General features: G+C 42.1%; 1 protein-coding gene across 1 annotated transcript in view; it reads right to left on the minus strand.

Annotated features, from left to right (window-relative positions):
• The window catches only part of LOC137036191 (coiled-coil domain-containing protein 148-like), a 147,064-nt gene that overhangs the window by 26,243 nt on the left and 100,143 nt on the right, over positions 1-20,678 (minus strand). Inside the window, exons 8-10 of the mRNA XM_067410228.1 lie at positions 20,241-20,359; positions 306-423; positions 42-176 (exon numbers count right to left, since the gene is read on the minus strand). Coding sequence (XP_067266329.1) covers positions 42-176; positions 306-423; positions 20,241-20,359 — 372 coding nt within the window. The remainder of the gene's footprint in view (positions 1-41; positions 177-305; positions 424-20,240; positions 20,360-20,678) is intronic.

Below are 20,678 nucleotides of genomic sequence, written 5' to 3' on the forward strand. Positions count from 1 at the left end.
TGGTATCTACAGTATTGCTTTGTGTTGTGTGCACTTGCTACCTGTTTATCAGTGTATGTATTTAGCTGGTACAGTGGTCTTTGCAATGCAAACACTTCTTCTGGAAGTTGACGTACTCTCCATGCCATTGTGTTTCCCATCATTCTCTCTGGATTGGCCTCAGCTACTTTAGAGACCTGTAAAGCAAACAAATACTCACAACGGGTTGTCACTGCTTCACAAAAATGAAGCTGTAACCCAGCCCTGATACAGATCATTAGGTGGAATTGTATGACTGTATGGGCATTTGTATGCAGTGTATGCACCTGGTTACATAAAGCTTGCAGTCTCTCTTCTCTCTCCTTATCATCCTTCTGTTTTTGTTTTTCTTCAGATTCACGCATCTGCAGTTTCTTATGTAATAGTTCTTTCCTGAACTTCACCCTGCACAACATAAACAATCAATGATACAGCTGAAACAATTATATGATAACATTCTGGTTACATTTGTCAGCATTTTGACAATATTAAGCATAGAGTATTTCTCAATATTGTATTTGCTCTGAAAACCCATCATAATGCTGAATCTGCCATGTTGTCTGACAAAGAAGTCAGGAGTTAGAAGATTAACCTCGGAAGACTTGAACTTGAAAAATGGTGTGTACTGATGTCTTTCCGCATTTGAAACAGCATTCCTTCACATGTTCATTCATGTTTATATGATGCTATAAATGAACTAATAAGAAGAGATGATCGGTCCATGAGCCACTTGAGCTGAGGCGCTACAGTCACAACACATTAAAGAGCAACAAAACGTTTTTTATTGTTTGAATTTATTTCAAAAAAATTACACAATTTGAACGCTGGGACTTTGTTTAATATCATAAGTAACCTGCTCTGTCTTGTCTGTCAACATGCTGTCAGTGTCCTCTTTGCTCCGCAATGTATTTTTCCGTCTGTGTGCTTGACAGCACCATGGCTTATCGGACAAAGCAACAGTAACTAAGGGGGGCAGGTCTTTGCGAAGGGTCAAATAGAAAAATCATAATCATAATTTAAGCAACACAAGTCTCCAAGTAGATTCAAAATATTGAAAGCAAAAAAGTAAAATACAGTTTAAAAAATATATGTATATATAAAATAATAAAATGATCACTAAATGAACATAACGAGGAATACAATTTTATTTTTTATTTTTTGTGGACATAATACATAATAATAAATGTCTCAGGTTACATGTATAACCATGGTTTCCTGAGAAGGGGAACAAAGACACTGCATCCTCTAGAGCACAATATGGAGAATGCCTCCGGCATGACCTGTCTGAAGTGTAGAGTCTACACATGACAATGAACTTGACATTGCCCGGCAACAGCCTATGATGTCACTACTGGTGCAACCACGAGTATAAAAGGAAAAAAAAAACCCTCTGTGAACATGCTAATAACAGGATCATATCAGCTAATGTATTAATGTTAATATAATGTCAACTCTTAACACTCTTGCACATCATGTGAAGAAATTTTTGTATAGTCCTATTATATACCGGTCAAAATACTGGACACATTGCTATTTTTAATGTTTTTGAAAGAAGTCTCATGCTCATCAAGCCTGCATTTATTTGATCAAAAATACAGGAAAAAAAAATTATTACAATTTAAAATAATGGTTTTCTACTTTAATATACTTTAAAATATAATGTATTTATGTGATGCAAAGCATCACCTGTAGAATACGTCATCCACTCCTTGTCTGAAGGAGACGTGTGCAGGAATACCTGGAGCATGGCAAAGAGATGCAGTGTCTCGTTCCCATCTCAGAGAACCACGGTTACATGCGTAACCTGAGACATTCCCTTTCGAATGGGAACACTCAAAGCACTGCATGATCTAGAAGACACTATGAGAAACAAATACCCACACCCAATGCTGTAGGGATGAGTGCCTTATTGGCTGACATAAAGTCAAGATCAAATCTCTAAGGTACACACCAGTGTTGTGACTAATTCCCTACGGCCAAAGTCCGAGCTACAAAACCTTTTACAGGTAAAGCTCAAGAGCTTGGTATTCCTAAGACTTATGATAGCAACCTGATTCGTAACAAAGCACTGTTCGCCAGAGGAGAACTGGCCCCCCGACTAAGCCTGGTTTCTCCCAAGGTTTTTTTTTTTCTCCATTTTAACACCTGTTTGCCACTTGTTTTCCACCTGATGTCACCTGTTGGAGTTTGGGTTCCTTGCCGCTGTCGCCTTTGGCTTGCTTAGTTGGGGACACTTGACATTTGACTTGACATTTGATATTCAACAGTTTTCTTGACATTTATTCAACAGTGCTTTGATCTGCCTGTATTGAAACTATTCTTGAAGAGCTGCTGTGCAGCAAAAATTATGTACCAGTTATCAATGTAAAGCTGCTTTGATACAATCTGCATTGTAAAAAGCGCTATATAAATAAAGGTGACTTGACTTGACCTAAGAACACCTTTTACACTCACGGGGTCGGTAAAGTCATCAGTGCTTTTGCTTGCTTTTTTTTTCTTATCAGTGCAAAAGAGACTCAAAATACTCCATCGATTTTGGTCATACAAACAAGAGTTATACATTATTAAAAACTGTGGAATGTCTTATTTTATTTGTGTACACTCACAGTAAAAACAAAATGTTTTTACTTTTTGCAAAACAAAGAAAACTAACATGATGCGTGAGCTGCCATCTCTTTCACAACGAAGTCCATTCTGATAGTCCTCAGAAAATGAACTGTAACTTAGTGAATACTAATCAAACAAACATGAGAAATATGTCTAAGAAACATTGAAATGTACAGTGGGGAATAATTCTGTAAGAATTTACCTCAGAGGAACTTTCATTTTGAGAATCAACTTGATCAAGCCGATTATTGTAAATGGTAAGTTTTTTATTCTTAAGTTCTTTATTCCACAAACCCCATTCCAAAAAAGTTGGGACACTGTACAAATTGTGAATAAAAACAGAATGCAATGAAGTGGAAGTTTCAAATTTCATTATTTTATTCAGAATACAACATAGATAACATATCAAATGTTTAAACTGAGAAAATGTATAATTTTAAGGGAAAATTAAGTTAATTTTAAGATAAGTTTAAGTAAGTTTATTTCATGGCATCAATACATCTCAAAAAAGGCCATGTTTACCACTGTGTGGCATCTTCTTTTTATAACAGTCTGCAAACGTCTGGGGACTGAGGAGACAAGTTGCTCAAGTTTAGGAATAGGAACGTTGTCCCATTCTTGTCTAATACAAGCTTCTAGTTGCTCAACTGTCTTAGGTCTTCTTTGTCGCATCTTACTCTTTATGATGCGCCAAATATTTTCTATGGGTGAAAGATCTGGACTGCAGGCTGGCCATTCCAGTACCCAGATCCTTTTTCTACGCAGCCATGATGTTGTAATTGATGCAGTATGTGGTCTGGCATTGTCATGTTGGAAAATGCTAGGTCTTCCCTGAAAAAAGAGACGAAGTCTGGATGGGAGCATATGTTGTTCTAGAACTTGTTTTCCACTTTGCCACAGTCCATTTTAAATGAGCCTTGGCCCAGAGAAAACACCTGTGCTTCTGAATCATGGTTAAATATGGCTTCTTTTTTTAACTATAGAGCTTTAGCCGGCAACGGCAAATGGTACGGTGGATTGTGTTCACCGACAATGTTTTCTGGAAGTATTCCTGAGCCCATGTTGTGATTTCCATTACAGTAGCATTCCTGTATGTGATGCAGTGCCGTCTAAGGGCCCGAAGATCACGGGCATCCAGTATGGTTCTCTGGCCTTGACCCTTACGCACAGAGATTGTTCCAGATTCTCTGAATTGAATCTTTGGATGATATTATGCACTGTAGATGATGATAACTTCAAACTCTTTGCAATTTTTCTCTGAGAATCTATCTGAGAATATCTTTCTGATATTGCTCCACTATTTTTCACCGCAGCATTGGGGGAATTGGTGATCCTCTGCCCATCTTGACTTCTGAGAGAAACTGCCACTCTGAGAGGCTCTTTTTATACCTAATCATGTTGCCAATTGACCTAATAAGTTGCAAATTGGTCCTCCAGCTGTTCCTTATATGTACATTTAACTTTTCCAGCCTCTTATTGCTACCTATCCCAACTTTTTTGGAATGTGTAGCTCTCATGAAATCCAAAATGAGCCGATATTTGACATGACATTTCAAAATGTCTCACTTTCAACATTTGATATGTTATCTACATTCTATTGTGAACAAAATATAAGTTTAGGAGATTTGTAAATTATTGCATTCCTTTTTTATTCACAATTTGTACAGTGTCCCAGCTTTTTTGGAATCGGGTTTGTAATTGCGATATAGTGTCTGTGAATATTAAATCACAAAAAGACAGCTTAAATATGATTGAGCAGTTATGTTTACTACACATCACTTACATTAGTAAATTGCCATATTGGCTATTCCCAAATTATATTGCTATACTGAGATGAGTGAAATCAACTGAAATACGTAATAAATACTGTTAGCAACATATTAAACTGCACATTAACATTTAAGCTCTATAACATAAATATAATACATAAAATGCCATAGAGGTAATATGAATGTTTAGATGCTTTGCATCACAAAAATACATTATATTTTAAAGTATATTAAAGTAGAAAACCATTATTTTATTTTTTTTTTTCTGTATTTTTGATCGAATAAATGCAGGCTTGATGAGCAAGAGACTTCTTTCAAAAACATTTAAAATAGCAATGTGTCCAGTATTTTGACCGGTACTGTCAGACACAGACGAGGACACAGAATGAGGTAAGTGCAACAGTGTTTATTAACAGAGGTTTCAGACACAGGTGAAGACACAGGTAGAGAATCTTGACACGTTGAACTGACAATAGGTATAACAATGATAACTTTCCTTGGCAGATGACGATGGTGACACAGATGATGACGGAGGACTCAGGAATGGAGATGAAGACGATGAAGATGACAGTAGGTACAAAGTTCAGGTAAGACGAGGTCGAGTGACGTGTAGGGATCGGTGAAAGACCAGACAATGAGTGAACGGGACTGGTGAGCTTATATGTGTCTCTGGTGATGATGCACAGGTGTTCAGTATTCCGGTGATTGTGAACGAGTGGGCATGGCGTAAGTGTCCATGTCTGAAGGTGCAGGTTGTGTAGCCGTGACAGGTACTGTATTTTAAAATATAATAGGACTATACAAAAATTTCTTCACATGATGTGCAAGAGTGTTAAGAGTGGACATTATATTAACGTTAATACAATAGCTGATATGATCCTGTTATTAGCATGTTCACAGAGGGTTTTTGTGGCGACCAGGGCGGGCGAGAGCCATGAGGGAACAGCGCGAGGCCAGTGGCGCGAGTGTTAATGAGCTTCACCTGGGAGGCGCACCGGCCTTGAGTCCCTCACGGAGGAGCTCCGGGAGCATAAAAGGACTACCGTGAAGGACGAGAGAGGACCAGGCCTGGACTTTATTTTATGTTTTGTTATGTTTGTGTGGCCGGCAGACGTCCGCGAGGGTCTGCCGGCATTACTTTCGTTTTGTTCTTTGTTTATTTTGGAATTAAAGTTTGGTTCAACGTTCGCCGGTTCCCGCCTCCTTCTTCCCACATCTACTAACCTCGTTACAGTTTTTTTTTTTCCTTTTATCTCACAGTTTTGAGAATCATAGTGTACTCAAAATGTGTCTTTGACTCTCATTTATATAGTTAACTATATTCTAAATAAACTACAAACAAAAAATAATAATTTCTTTTGTCATTGCATTCTTTTTTTTAGTTGACTCAGTCACATTCCTAACTGAATGGCTCATTATGCGGCTCATTAGGGGCAGGGTCTTGATCTCAGGTTGAGATGAGGCAGGATGATTTTTACAACATTTTGAAGAAAAAACAGTTGCTCTAAATATACAGTTCCAAAAGTCTTGAGAAAAAAATGTTTAATATGTGTTTTGAGGCCTCTAAATACTTCTTGCTCACATAATATTGTAGCCTAGTTTGTGCTGAATACAGTGTAATGATACTTTTGTCTTTAATATGTTTATAAGCAACTGAAAATGCACAAATGTCAGGGCATGTCAAAACTACTATAAGACCCTTAATCAGCCTCAGACCCCAGAGGATTAAGGGAATATTGTCATAGCTTAAGGAACGAAGGCCTTAACAGAATGACTTTAAAAGAGAGGAGGCCTAACTACATTCTATGTTCAGGCCAGCTTCCAATGAGGCTTACAGAGCCTAATTACTTGGAACTTCTGTTCAGACAAAGCCTGACTCAAAGACTCAAAGAGGACAATCTCAAGAATGAGGCCTAGCAATGCTCTAACCCAAAGGCAGCAGCCAAAAAGCTATTCTGGCTTTATGAACGGATGCCTCAACAAACTGACTCTCAAAGTGAGAGGAAGCCTAACTACGTTCTAACAGAGAAACCTATCAAGGAAGCTCCAGAGAGCCTAAAAACCTGATACAACTTCCCTGTGAAGCTCTGCAGAGCAGAGGTCTTGGAACAATGACTCTCATAAGGAGAGGAGGCCTAGCAACAACTTGGTCAACTTGGTCCCTAGCTGAACTCAGAGGATGGATTTCCTAGTAGTACGTCCTACATCTGTCAAGAAGGCTACATAACGGCCTACCTTTAACACTCTGAGGTCTGACGGTATCGCCGGCGATACCACCGTGGTTTTTTTCTTATCAGTGTGAAAGAGACTCAAAATACTCCGTCAATGTTGCACATACAATTAAGAGTTATACACCATTTTAATCTGTGGAATATCTTCTTTCATTTGTGTACACTCAGAGTAAAAACAGAATTTTGTGCTTTTTGTAAAATAAAGAAAACTAACATGATGCGTGATTTCTCCTCTCCCTCTGAACGAACTCCAATCTGATAGTTCTCAGAAAATGAACTGTAACTTAGTGAATACTAATGACAAAAAAATTACACTTATGTCTAAAAAAACGTTAAGATGTCAGGTTTTAAATCATGTAAGTCAAATCGAAAACAAACCTTCTTTGTTTATGTAATCTGTATGAAAAGAGAGCCATGTCAGAAATCCGTGATTCAGCTCATTATCTGCTAATGCGGCCACGCCCACGGAGCCAGCGCTATTCAGACGCTAATTCAGTCAATACATGCATTTATTATCTCAATCGTGTATTTATTGTCTTGAAAAGTGTTTATCTGGATGTAAAAGTCATGGTTAGCGATCTCTAGAAGACATGCAGTTACTTCCTGTTTACTTGTCTTCTACAGATGAAGTTTAGATGAGTTTTTGTTTCTTTAGCGCCCTCCTGCTGCTGTATGTATTGGAAACTCCATTCATGGAATAGCCTCTTCTTCTTTTAGATGAATTTGTGGACTAAAATGCACAGAGCGCCCTCCGACTTCAAGGATGAATTGAAAACACCAGCGCTCATAGTAATGACAGTGAATATTAAATAAAAATAACTCCTCTGTATAGAAAATTGACATAAGCATATGAGAATCCAATATTTCTCCAAATGTGCATGCTTTTAAACTAAAAGCCTATATTCAGACTCTTTGCATCACAGAAATACATTATATTTTAAAGTATAATATAAAACCATTACTTTATATTGTAATAATATTTTTCTGTATGTTTCATATATCATAATGAGCTTGAGACATCACAGAAGGTTTTTTTTCACAGCCTACCTGACTGAAATGCCTCATTAATATGCAAGTCATTTCAGCTCATTACTATCCAATTCTTTTGTCTTCTCAGGTGAGAATGGCCCATTTTCAGTGGTGATTCACGCCTCCTTGCATACTGTGTTTCTTGGCAAAAAGTGTCTTACAAAAACTAAATCAATATATTGTTAAATATGAAGGAGTAGGCAGCATAATTTTTACATAATTTTGAAGCAAAAACTCTAGTCTACAACCTCCAATACCCTAAAGTCTTATGAACACAGATTTATTATACTTTTTTTGGCCTTATTTCAGTGACTTAAGTTTTTTGTTTTTTCAACAACCACGCATAAATGTTATTCCTTCAAAAACACAAACATGTACATACATGTTCCTCACATATTATTGTAGCCTAGTTTGTGCTGAATACAGTGTAATGACACTTTTTCCATTAATATGTTTATGAACAACTGAAAAAAGCACAAATGTCAGGGCATGTCAAAAGTTCTCCAGGCCCCAAATCAGCCTCAGACTCCAGAGGGTTAATAACAGGCGGAGCTCAGGGGAGCGAATGGACAAGAATGGCTAAAAAACACTACCAACCAAAGGCACCAAAGGAGACTCACACAGAGACAGCCTACAACTCAGTGCTATGGCATAATCTGGCTCTGAAAACAGAAGCCTCAGCATGACAACTCTCTAAAGCGAGTGGAGTCTTAACTAAATTTTATGCTCAGGGCCTAACAACTTGGAACTGCTATTCAGACTGAGCTCTGGGGGAGCTGAGGCCTAAGTGTACAATTCTTTTAGGAAAGAGAAGGCCTAGCAACACTCTAGATCAAAGCAACAGCCAAGAAGGCTCATAGGGAGCCTACCAACTCAGCACTACTACCCAGTTAAGCTCTAAGAATGGAGACCTCAACATGATAGTTCTCCAAATTGAGAAGGGGCCTTCCTTCCTACTTCCTATGTTAAGAATAACCATCAAGGAGGCACGCAGAGCTCCTAACATCTTAATACTGCTGCCCTAGGCAGAGCTCCGAGGAGTGGGGACTCCAGTAGAAAGACTCTTTATAGTGAGAGGGAACTTAACAACACTCCTCTATAAAGGCAGTAGCCAAGGAGGCTCAAAGAGAGCCTAAAAACTTGGCATTACTGCTTAGTCGAGCTCTAAGGACAGAGGCCTCAGCATGATGACTCTCTAAAACGAGAGGAAGCCTACTATGCCCAGCACTAAGAATAGCTCTCAAGGAGGCACACAGAACACCTAGCAACTTGGTACTGCTGCCCTGGCATTGCTCTGAGGAGTGAATGCCTCAGGAGAAAGAATCTCTATAACGAGAGAAAGCTTCACTCCTCTGTAAAGGCAGTAGCCAAGGAGGCTCACTGAGAGCCTAACAACTTGACACTACTGTCCTGCCATTCTGTAGTGATGAGGACTTCAATGAGGATGCCTTAGCTACTAAGAAATAGTAGGTAGGCACTTGACATTTCCATGCTCTCACAGTCCTTTCACATTTCCGTAATAAAGGATAAGTGTGGGTCGAATATGGATTTCCCTAATGAACTCTTTGCCTTAGCATGGAGATCAAAGGAAAAACAGAAGGCTCACTGCATTTGAAATGCATATGTGGAATGTCATCATGTGAACTGGTGTCTGAATTATCAAATCTCAGCAATTATCAAATCTCGCCAATCCTATTGGCCGGCGACAGCCTATGACATCATTAAAGACATGACCCGGAAGTATAAAAGGAGCGCCTAGAGAAGCAGTCAGTATCTCATCATCTTCAGGGACTGTTTTTATCTGATTGCGATTACTTCGAATCCGGTATGAGTTTACTATGTCTGACAAACGTTTCAGGAGATGTGTGGATCCATGTCCCAGGTTACTGACACCCGGTGACACACACAATCTGTGCGTTTTCTGTCAGTGGGAGAAACATGCACGGACAGTGCTTGAGGGTGCTGTCAGTGTGAATTGCGAGCGTCTGCCTATTAGGACCCTCCGCTCTTGTCTGGCCCTCTTTTTGAGGGAATAGGAGCCATCATGGTGGTTCTGGTCCCACCCATGCTGCGTCAGAGCGGAGGTTGAAATCATGGGGCTCTCAGATGGAGCTCGCTGAGGAATTTGAGAGAGGTGTAAATCTCTCATGATGATAATGTCCTCTCGTTGACATCATCAGATCTAGCAGCGAGATGCCAGAAGAGCACAAGCCCAAGAGAGCAAGAGATGGCTATTGAAGAGGAAGCAGGTGAGCCTGCTGAGACTTCAAAGTCCCCCTGCCCTGCGTATGCGGAACTGCTTGAAGTTATGGAGCGCACTTCTGGTAGGCTTCTGGCAGGCTGCAGCTGCCTTGGGAGCGTGTTAAGAAAGGGGCCGCATGCGGATGGCTTGACGAACTGTTCCTTTCTGGCCATAACACAGCAGCCCCCGTGAGTCTTCCATTCCTTCCTGATCTTCATGTTGAGATCGCTTGTATTCACTGGCATCAGTGAGCTAATTTTGCTGATGTTGAGGGATTGAGCCAGCATGGCTATGTGTCAATGCCCCCTATTGACGAGACGTTTGCGAACTATCTCATCACAGGGCAGGCTCCGACACTGACAGCTTCGGTCCTGCCTTCCAAGCCCCTTAAAGTGACTTCTCGCTTGAATAGCAGGGCATACGCAGCGGGTCAGGCTGGTACGGCCTTACACACTATGGCGGTGTTAGAGGCCTACCAGGCTGATTTGCTGAAGGATCTGGATCAGGGTCTGTCCCCTGAGGAGGTAGAAGAACTGCGCTGCACCACGGATCTGGCTCTCCGGGCCACTAAGCAAACCACTGCCTCGATTGGTAGATCGATAGTAGCGATGGTGGCCACAGAGAGACACCTGTGGCTGAACCTTGCTGGCATCTGGGAGAAAGAAAAGGGCTTTCTTCTCAATGCACCAGTTTGCCCTCTGAACTTTTCGGAACCTCTGTCGAGGCGGTGTTGGGAAAGTTCAGAGAGGCGAAGGCACGTTTGGCAGTGTCAGTGATTGATTTCCTCTCCGTGAGGGTAGTTAACATCTACCCTCTCCTCTCTTCTTCCACCTCCTGAATAGTGGAAAAAAGTTTTTTTGAAACACGCTCAGGCGCTTCTTACAGTCAGGCTGAGGGCTGGGCCCATGATGAAAATTTTTCTGATGGCCCGCCTTCTGGCTTGATAGTGATGAGGCTCTTTTAGGCTTAAAAGAACCTTAAGGCCTGTACACACCGGGACGAATATCATGCACGATTATCGCCGACGTTTAACACCTCATGACTAAACAAAGGGCACCAATGTGAGTGTGCACACCGACACGAAAAATGCGAGGCGCAAAAGCGTCATTTTAAAAAAAAAAACGCCTCAGGTCAGTTTTTTTGGTTTTAGGCATCGCGTTAAAAACTGGCAGACCAATGAGAGTGGCGCTTTTGTTCACGTGCCTGGAGATGCTGAAGTTATAGTAAAAAACGACTTGGTGGTGCTCAAGCACAAAACGGTCTTGCCGAGCACACATTGATACCAAGACAACGAAGAGAAAGTAGGTAGATGAGGAAGACCCCAACAAACCATAGCTTCCTAGGTCGTGTATCAGTATACCGTGTAAATGAATGAGGCCGACTCCCTGATCAGTGCCCTGACTACTGAACTAGGGAGCTGACTGAGATGCACGCTATGGGTGCTGCCACTTCTTGGCCACACCAATAGATGTGTATTATTTCTGTTTACTGTTTGTTTTTTCTTTTACATTCAAGAAATATAGTTGAGAATGTCTATTTCATAAATATGTTTATTTGCACTACCGTTCACTTGCACTACTGTCATTGTGACTTATTTGCACTACCGTTTCTGACTACCATCTATATATGAGCCTGGTTCAGCAAGGTCTGCAGCAGGAAAGAGCGTCGGGAGACGCGTGGTAAGTGAGCGGGTTAAATGTAAATCACGAACACCTTTTTCTAATTCCAGTAATTGGTGCGGAGACAGGATAAAATGCCAGGAGAAGCAGGAGCATGTGAGAGAGAGAGGGACTGCTGACTGAGACGCTGAGCACGACAACAGCACTGGAGTGAAGCCCTATTGTGGATTGTTTATACCGACGTTGGAGTGAAGCCCTGTTGTGGATTGTTTATTTTGTTGTTGTGCGTTGCACAGACTTTTGTTGGACATTTTTATACACTGAATAAAGCTCAGTCAGCAGTCAAAAGCCGACCCTTGTCCTCTTCCTTCCCTACGAACTCTGAACTTTACTACACTGGTGCCGAAACCTGGGAAGGAAGAAGGGAGCCGCCGCCATGCAAACGCCCTCTGCCACGCCGTTTGCGGACATCATTTCATCCCTTGCGGTCTTGCATCAAGACCAACATCAAGCCCTGCTGGACCTCCGTTCTGATCAAGAGCGCCACTTCCAGGCCATTCTTCAGGTCCAGCAGGAAGGCCGCGAGAGGTTCCAGAGCTAGATCGACCGGGAGGTTCGTACAGAGACCACCGGACAGCTGGCTGCGCCAGCATCGCCAGCATCGCCAACGGTTCCGGTCACTGGAGTTGGGCGAGTCCGGCCGGCCCTTCGTGATGGCCCAACAGCTCCGGGACTCCTGCCGCAAATGGCTCCTGGCCGAGGGAGGCGACGTGGAGCAAGTCATCAATCTGGTGGTGCTGGAGCAGTTCATAACTTGGCTGCTCAGAAGAACAGCCGAGTGGGTCCAGTGTCACCGTCCCACATCGCTGGACTCGGCCATCCACCTCACGGAGGACCACATGGTGGTGTGCCCAGGGGTCGGCGAACCCCTTCCATCAACCTCTCTCTCCTTCTCCTTCCCCGTCCTCCTCTCTCTCTAAGCCTGAACAGGGATACTTTTCCGAACCTCGTCTGCTGCCAGGCCGGACCACACTCCTGTTTCTCCCCTCTCTCTGCGCCAACCGTTTAACCCCCTCCCGCCACGAGAGCAGCAGACAGGTCTGGGCTGGCCTGTTGGCGTTGTGGGGACCCGGAGCATTTTGTGGACAGGTGTCCGATTATGGAGGTCAGGACGTTGATCTTGGTCCCGGACGACCCACACCTCCGGCATCCGATAATTCTGGGGACGAATTGGCCAGCGTTTAATAATTTATTGGGTTGTTTGTGCTCGGATGCTTCTTGGAATAAAAATTCGCTGGGTAAGGATGTGCAGGTGGCCAGGGACCAATGAGAACCGCCTCAGGGAAACAGAGCGGAATCGGGAGACTGATTCTTTCGGACCGCGATGACTTTCCCCTGGAGCAGTCTCAGGACGAGACACTAAAACATGCTTTTAAAAAGGTCAGCACTATCGACGGTCAGCCTCTCCAGCCTGGACGCCCACTAAATTATCCATATTTTGCAATCATAAAGGATAGGTTGTATCGAGTGACCCAAGACACTCAGACAAAGGAGGATACAACCCAGTTATTAGTTCCAAAGAGTCGCAGGGAAATGCTTTTCCACGTGGCTCATTCTAATCCAATGGCTGGACACTTAGGACAAACGGCAACACTAAATCGCCTCATGACCCGATTCTTTTGGCCGGGCATTCACGAGAACGCGCGCAGGTGGTGCGTGTCTTGTCGTGAATGTCAGTTGGTGAATCCACCGGCCGCTCCAAAAGCACCTTTGCGCCCCCTCCCATTAATGCAGGTCCCCTTCGAAAGAATTGGTGTGGACCTCATCGGGCCATTAGAGCGATCAGCGAGAGGTGCATTAGTCATTGTGGATTATGCAACGCGAAACCCCAAAGCAGTGGCTCTCCGCAACATTTCTACTAAGAGTGTTGCGGACGCACTGTTTAGTCTAATCTTCCGAGTGGGGATTCCGAAAGAAATCCTCACTGATCAGGGCATGGCATTTATGTCACACACGTTACGCGAACTTCACGAATTGTTGGCCATTAAAAAGATTCGTTCCAGCGTCTTTCACCCACAAACGGATGGGCTCGTCGAACGTTTTAACCGCACGCTTGAATCCATGATTCGTAGGTTCGTTCAGGAAGAAGAATCCCAAAAATTTGGGATAAGTAGTTAGAACCCCTGTTATTCGCAGTGCGAAAAGTCCCGCAAGCCTCCACAGGGTTTTCCCCCTTCGAGCTTCTTTTCGGACACCACCCCCGCGGGGTGCTGGATGTCCTAAGAGAGACTTGGGAGGACGGACCATCTCAGGCCAAAAACGAAATTCAGTATGTGATGGACTTGAGAACAAAACTCCACACTTTGGCGGCTATCCATGGAGAATTTGTTACAAGCCCAGCACAAACAGAGCCAACTGTATGACAGGGGGACTAATTTACACAAATTCTCACCGGGAGATAAAGTGCTTGTATTGCTCCCCACTTCAAGCTCAAAATTACTTGCAAAGTGGCAAGGACCATTTGAGGTTACACGGCAAATTGGTGATCTCGATTATGAGGTAATACGATCGGATAGGAGAGGAGCACGTCAAATATACCTCCTCAACCTCAGACCACGCTCCTCTGCAGTGGCTCCACCGCATGAAGGATACCAACGCGCGGATCACTCATTGGTATCTGGCTTTACAGCCCTTTAAGTTCAAGGTGGGCGGTATGGGATATGTAGCAAGGGGGGCGTGGTTCAGCGAGGTCTGCAGCAGAAGAGAGCGCCGGGAGACGCGTGGTAAGTGAGCGGGTTAAATGTAAATCACGAACACCTGTTTCTCATTCCAGTAATTGGCGCGGAGACAGGATAAAACGGCAGGAGAAGCATGAGTGTGTGGACATTTTTATACACTGAATAAAGCTCAGTCAGCAGTCAAAAGCCGACCCTTGTTCTCTTCCTTCCCTACGAACTCTGAACTTTACTACAGCGCCATTTTATATTTGCATTTTTATCTTCTTTAACTTTTTATTAATATCATAAATATGCACAAGTGCCACATACTGGCAGGGACTGAATTTGCACGTCCACTCTGCGCATCGCCAGTGAAAATCGCTTGGGTATGAACACAAAAAACTTCTATAAAAACACTGGCGATAAATGCGTGCGATATTCGTCCCGGTGTGTGCAGGCCTGTAGATTCCATTCCTTCCATGATGAGGAGTCTTCGGTCTTCGAGCTGCAGGAACGTGATCTTGGTCTATATTTATTTTATAAAATATATTGACCTTAAGTTTCCTGAATTTTTTTTTTTTTTTTCCTGGGCATGTGAATGAAAAGAGAGAAGGGGAATTCAGGGTTATGAAGTTCCATTAGGTTGGCTAGAACTATTTATTTCTGATGTTGGCAAACAAAATGGCTGCATTTACAGCCACCTTTGGTAGAGTAGCTTCTCCTCTGGTCATAGCTAAAGTTTGTTTCGAGATTAACACTCTTTACTTCAGTTAGATCAAATTGTCTAGCGTCAGCCTCTGGGGCCGCCTGACATTGTTTGGCTTGGGTTGAGCTTTGCTCCTCTGAGCTTTTATTTTTGAGAGTTATTTCAGAGTGGCTTCCTCTAATGAGAGTTATACAAGCTGAGTTTAAGCCCCAGGCAGATCTAGGCTTATGTGTGGCCCTATAGGCCCACAGCTATAGCTGGCCTAGGCTAGAACTAGGGTTTAGGTGATATACTAAAGCATTTCATCTTTTTATTACTTCCCTTGTCAGGTTGTATAGTTTTCCTAGTTCTGGCCTCCTCTTATCAGAGTTGCCAGGCCAAGACCCGTTACCCCTTTGGTGTAGGTGCAAAATAGATAGCAGCTAAGGTGGTGTCTCAGGTGGTAGGCCCCTTATCATTATGTGGATAAGAGAATGCAAGTGTTGCGTAGGCCCCACTTTTTCTTGAATTTTTCATTCGTACTGTGTTTTGTCTTTTCCCCTGAACCCCTTGGATTCAAGCTTGAGTGTAATGGTGTTAGCTTTGATTAAAGGTACAGTTTGTAAAATATTTGTAGTAAAATATCCAAAAACCACTAGGCTAGTGTTATATATTTTGTTCAGCTGATTACTAACAATATCTCTAATGTTTTCAACTACTTGTAAATCATGAGAAAATTCCCATTCTAAACAGTGACACGGGGCAGTGCAGTCGCCTGTCAATGACGCAGTTACCTTTTTTACCGCCTTTACTGACGTAGAAACCACATGACAACAGTGCCGTGGACAAATGCGGAAGTAGAGTCTAACGTCCAGCAAACCACTAGCTTGCTTCAAGCAGTTCCTTATTTACTTCTTGCACGTTTTATGGTGGATTGTGTTAATTATTTATGGAACATAATTACTGTTTACCATCTGCCGCTGGTTCTGTCGACAAGGACAGCTCCCGTAAACTCATGACCGGAAAAGCGGAAGCGGCGCCGGCGACTGTGTCATAATAAAAGTCCCGCTGCTCGTGAGGCGTGTGTTGATCAAACGCTCCAGCTCCTCGTTCAGCTCCCGCAACACTCGGTCCTGCGCTACTTCATACTACGGTAACGTTAATAATCGCATCCACGAACTCTTCTTCCAGACTCCAATCCCTATTCTTTTGCACCGTCCGTTGATATGGAGACCACATGTCCCAAGTTTCCACTCTAAAACTTTACGTCATCAAACTACGCCTTTGTTTTGAATAGGCTTCTAGCGACCTCTAGCGGAAAAAAATATCACAAATTGTACCTTTAAGCACCCATTCCCTAGGGTTCAGTACAGATGTAAGTTTGTTGGTAGATGTTTGGTCAGAGTGTTGCTCACTTAGAACTAACACTGCCACAGGTTTATGCCCATGTTTATTTGAAGTAGTAGGCCGGTTCGGGCCTCCTTCAGAGCATGGCAGCATATATGCTTTGTACTCCCCTTACTGTAAGGGTTAAGAGTGTTTTTACTGAGTACATTGCCTGTTGGAATGTGTAGATTTAAGCTCAGGTTGAGTCTAGCTAGGCAGTGTTAATTTTGTTAATAATTATTATTTTTCCTGGTCATTATTGTTATTTTGTTTAGCTCCACAATAAACTGTATTCAATTTAATTTCTATTTAATTAATAGAAAACTACTGTATCTTCTGTCACAGGAAGGAAAGTCTAAGAACATTATTTGACACATTATTCAATATATTTTACAAGTATACATGTTATTATAGTTAACTAAAACTAAAACCATAAAAAACTTAATTACTTGAAATAAACTTTAACTGAAATAAAAAAAATAAATATATATAAAAATGTAAACTTATTTTCTTTCATCTATTTTTTAAGCTGTTGGTAAACGCTCTTGGCACAAGAATGATGGGTCAGCCACAATAGCACTTCAGTGCAAGGATTTGTATTTTCAGTCCAAACAGTCCCCAAAGTGTACAAACATCCAAAAAAATAAAATACAGTTGCACCCTCCACACTCTCCTCATGAAAGAGTGCTGCTCTTATATACTATAGGCCCCGCCCTCTTGGGTGAAACCATCATGGGAAACCCTAGGTAAATATTAATTTGTCAATCTTCTATGAAAAAGATGCATACATATGCACACACATTTTGTACATGTCTTATTTCACAATGTATACATCATACTTCATTAATAATATGCAATGTAACTATTTAATAAATGAACAGCACATAAGACACCCCCCCCCCCCCACACACACACACACACACATTAAAACTCAAACAATCCAGTCTGCGGATGATTCACGCATGCGCAGCATAATCGAGTAAGCCACGATTTAAGTGTTTTAAGTGGCCAATCAACCAGGAAGACGCTCGATGCACGGCACTTCACGAACAAAGACTCCAAATAACAAATTATGCAGATAAGTAAATAAACGGGGTTATAATGAACCTTATCTGTGTGTGCGTGCGTGTGTTTGTTTTGTAACTGGTGATAGTGAGACTTTTTGATGCATAATGGTTGTGTATGTGTGTATGCTAAACTACCGGTAGCACCAACCCAAGTGTGCACCCGAGGGAAAGGCTATTCTACTGAAAATGTGAGATATGACTTATAAAGTCTTAAACGATGCAAGTGCTGTCCCGGCCGGTGACAGAGAGCTCTGTCACACCCCTCGTTTGAGGGTTGTCCTGCATAGTACTTAGCTTCCTAAGCTGGTCAGAGGTTGAAGGCCTCTCTGAGGCCTCCCTATTGAGGACCAGCCCCCGGGCTGGTAAATTTACTCCCCTTGTTGGGTTCTTTTAGAGTGCACAGCCTCCTCAGTGCAAATAATCATGTGCTGAGTAGATCCTAGGATTGAGTAGAGTGTTACTCCACTCATTGTTAAGGGTAAAAAGCACTAAGCTTTTGGCACCTGTTGGCCATAGGGAATGCTGTCACTGACAGCCTATGTTTGACCCATAGGGGGAGTGGTTCTGGCATTTCAGTTGAAGCTGCTAGTTCTGATGTTTGTCGAGCCATTCTTGGCATGCACCCCCTCAAGCATGGCAGCGTGGGTATATCGTTCCCCATAAGCATTTCAAAGGCAGTGTAGAGTTCCCTTTTGAAAGGGAACGTCTCAGGTTACGTATGTAACCATGGTTTCCTAAGAACAGGGAACGAGACACTGCATTACCTGCCATGCATCGGGGCTGCCTGCTGAACAGTTCCTTTATACGATAAGATACTGACTGCTTCTCTAGGCGCTCCTTTTATACTTCCGGGTCGCGTCTTTAATGGCGTCATAGGCTGTCGCTGCCAATAGGATTGGTGAGATTTGATAATTGCTTTCAGACACCAGTTCACGTGATGACGTTCCCCATATGTGTTTCAAACGCAGTGTCTCGTTCCCTGTTCTCAGGGAACCATGGTTACATACGTAATCTGAGACCATTTGTTTTAAAATTTCAATTCAGTTTTGTTATAAAAATATTTCAATTTCACAAAAAAATATGCTGTATTTTGTCTGAGAAATAATAAACAGACAATTTATCATTGAAATCTCATTTTGTAAAAAAAAAAAAAATTGTGAGAAAATCGTATTGTGAATCGTATCGAATCGTGAGTTGAGTGAATCTGTCACGAATGCTGCCACTGTGGCTCCCTCCGATCACCACCTGAGGGCTCCATCACCGCAGTATTAAATTCATCCTGACTTCATTTCCCATAACCCACTGCCTGGCGCTGATCACGCGCGCACCTGATCCCCTTCCGGTGGACTATAAAATATGCTCACACACACACACCAAGTCTTGTTTTGGCACGGCTAACATTTCTGAGCGTTTACCCTTGTTATAGTTTTCTCGTGTATGACCCTGGATTGTTTATTCTGTTGCGACGTCTCGCTGCCTGCCCATCTGACTCCTTGCCTGTTTATCTGGATACCGCTAGTTCTGTCACCTGATGGAGTTTAGGTTCCTTGCCACTGTCGCCTCTGGCTTGCTTAGTTGGGGACACTTGACATTTGACTTGACATTTGATATTCAATAGTATTCCTGACATTTATTCAACAGTGCTTCTGATCTGCCTGCATTAACACTATTCTTTAAGAGCTGCTGTGCAGCCAAATTATGTACCAGTTATCAATGTAAAGCTGCTTTGACACAATCTGCATTGTAAAAAGCGCTATATAAATAAAGGTGACTTGACTTGACTTGACTGTCTGCTGCCAGCCCCGACCCTCGTTACGTTTCTGCCTAGTCTATGATACTGTTGTTGTCTGTAATTTACCCTTGCCTGTTATACCATGTTTGTCTGCAATAAAGCTGCAAATGGATCCCATGGCTTCGGACCCTTCGTTACAGAATCGTTATATCCCTAATAACAACCACTAAACTATTTCTGTCTCTAATTCCTCAGAATTAGATACATAACATAGAACAATAGTATTATTTGAGTCAACAAGTAGAAAAAAGGAAAATTTCCTGTTAGACTCATCCATGCTCTGTATACAACCCCCAAGCTCAATCACCTTACTGTAATGGCGTCCGCAGGACCCGAACCACAGAGTGCAGGCGCTCAACTCTCATCCCTCAAGAGAGAGTCAAGCCCAGGCGCAAGCAATTACTGCGACAACATCGCGTAAAAAACTAGACGCGTGCTTACATATACCTCAAACAAACTGATACTGAAGACAAGAAAGATTATGGCATATTCAACAGATGCCCTTTTATAGTCGCGGTACACGACGCACCAGTGTTGTGTTTAAACTCATGCTTCAGACACCGGTCATGTCGGAGCCATTGCCATAATGTCCTCTAGAGGACATGGTATCCCATTCAAAGGGAACAGTATTATTTACCTTTTTTTTTTTTTTTTACCTATTTTTACTAAATCTTTGTAATATATGAAACATGCCATGCAGAGACTTCCATGCACATTTTTGGGTGATGCAAACGTAAATTGTTGTATTAGACTTTTGATTCAATTCACTGAAGAAAAAAAACTTGATACACAAAAATAAATAAACTGAATATACCAGCTCTAACAACAATGTTTTTAAATCTGTTAAAACATTACTGTACTTCTTGATAATGTGAACTGCAAGATTTTGAAAAGAAAGAAGATAGTATATATTTGGTGGAAATGTATGAAATCACATGATAAAATTCATGATAAAAGATTGTCTGATCTTCAGTATCTGAGGATGTACCGTTTGCAAGGCTGACATGTTATTGGTACTATTGTTTGCTGGTTATTTGGCTTTTTTTGGCAATTTGTTTCTCCAACCAAAGTACTTTACCTTTCTTTATCTCTCTGCTTCTGTTCTTCTATTTCTCTCCTTAGTTCTGCAAGCCTCTTCATATCCCGCTTTCTCTGCTCTTCTCTTTTCTTCTGCTTCTCTGCATGGAACCTATTTATCTGAGAGAGAAAAGAGACAATAATGATAATGTAATAATGACTTACAATCATTCAATTAATGAAAATGGCTCATAAAAATTAAATTCCATCATACTGTTTTACATAACATTATGGATGTAAATAGTTTGGTTTTCATGTTGAATTTAATTCACAAGTTTGCCTATTCAGTCTGAATGGTTAATGGTAAAACAAACTTGTCTTGCTGTCCTCGAAGGAAGCTCGAAACCGAGGGCTCGGCTCGAGCTCCGAGCTAAACCCCCCTATAACAGTACTGCGTAGAGGGAGAATAAGAGAAATAGAGGAGGAGATGGGGAGGAGG

The sequence above is a fragment of the Chanodichthys erythropterus genome, chromosome 14 (genome assembly GCF_024489055.1).
Source record: "Chanodichthys erythropterus isolate Z2021 chromosome 14, ASM2448905v1, whole genome shotgun sequence".
Taxonomy (NCBI): domain Eukaryota; kingdom Metazoa; phylum Chordata; class Actinopteri; order Cypriniformes; family Xenocyprididae; genus Chanodichthys; species Chanodichthys erythropterus.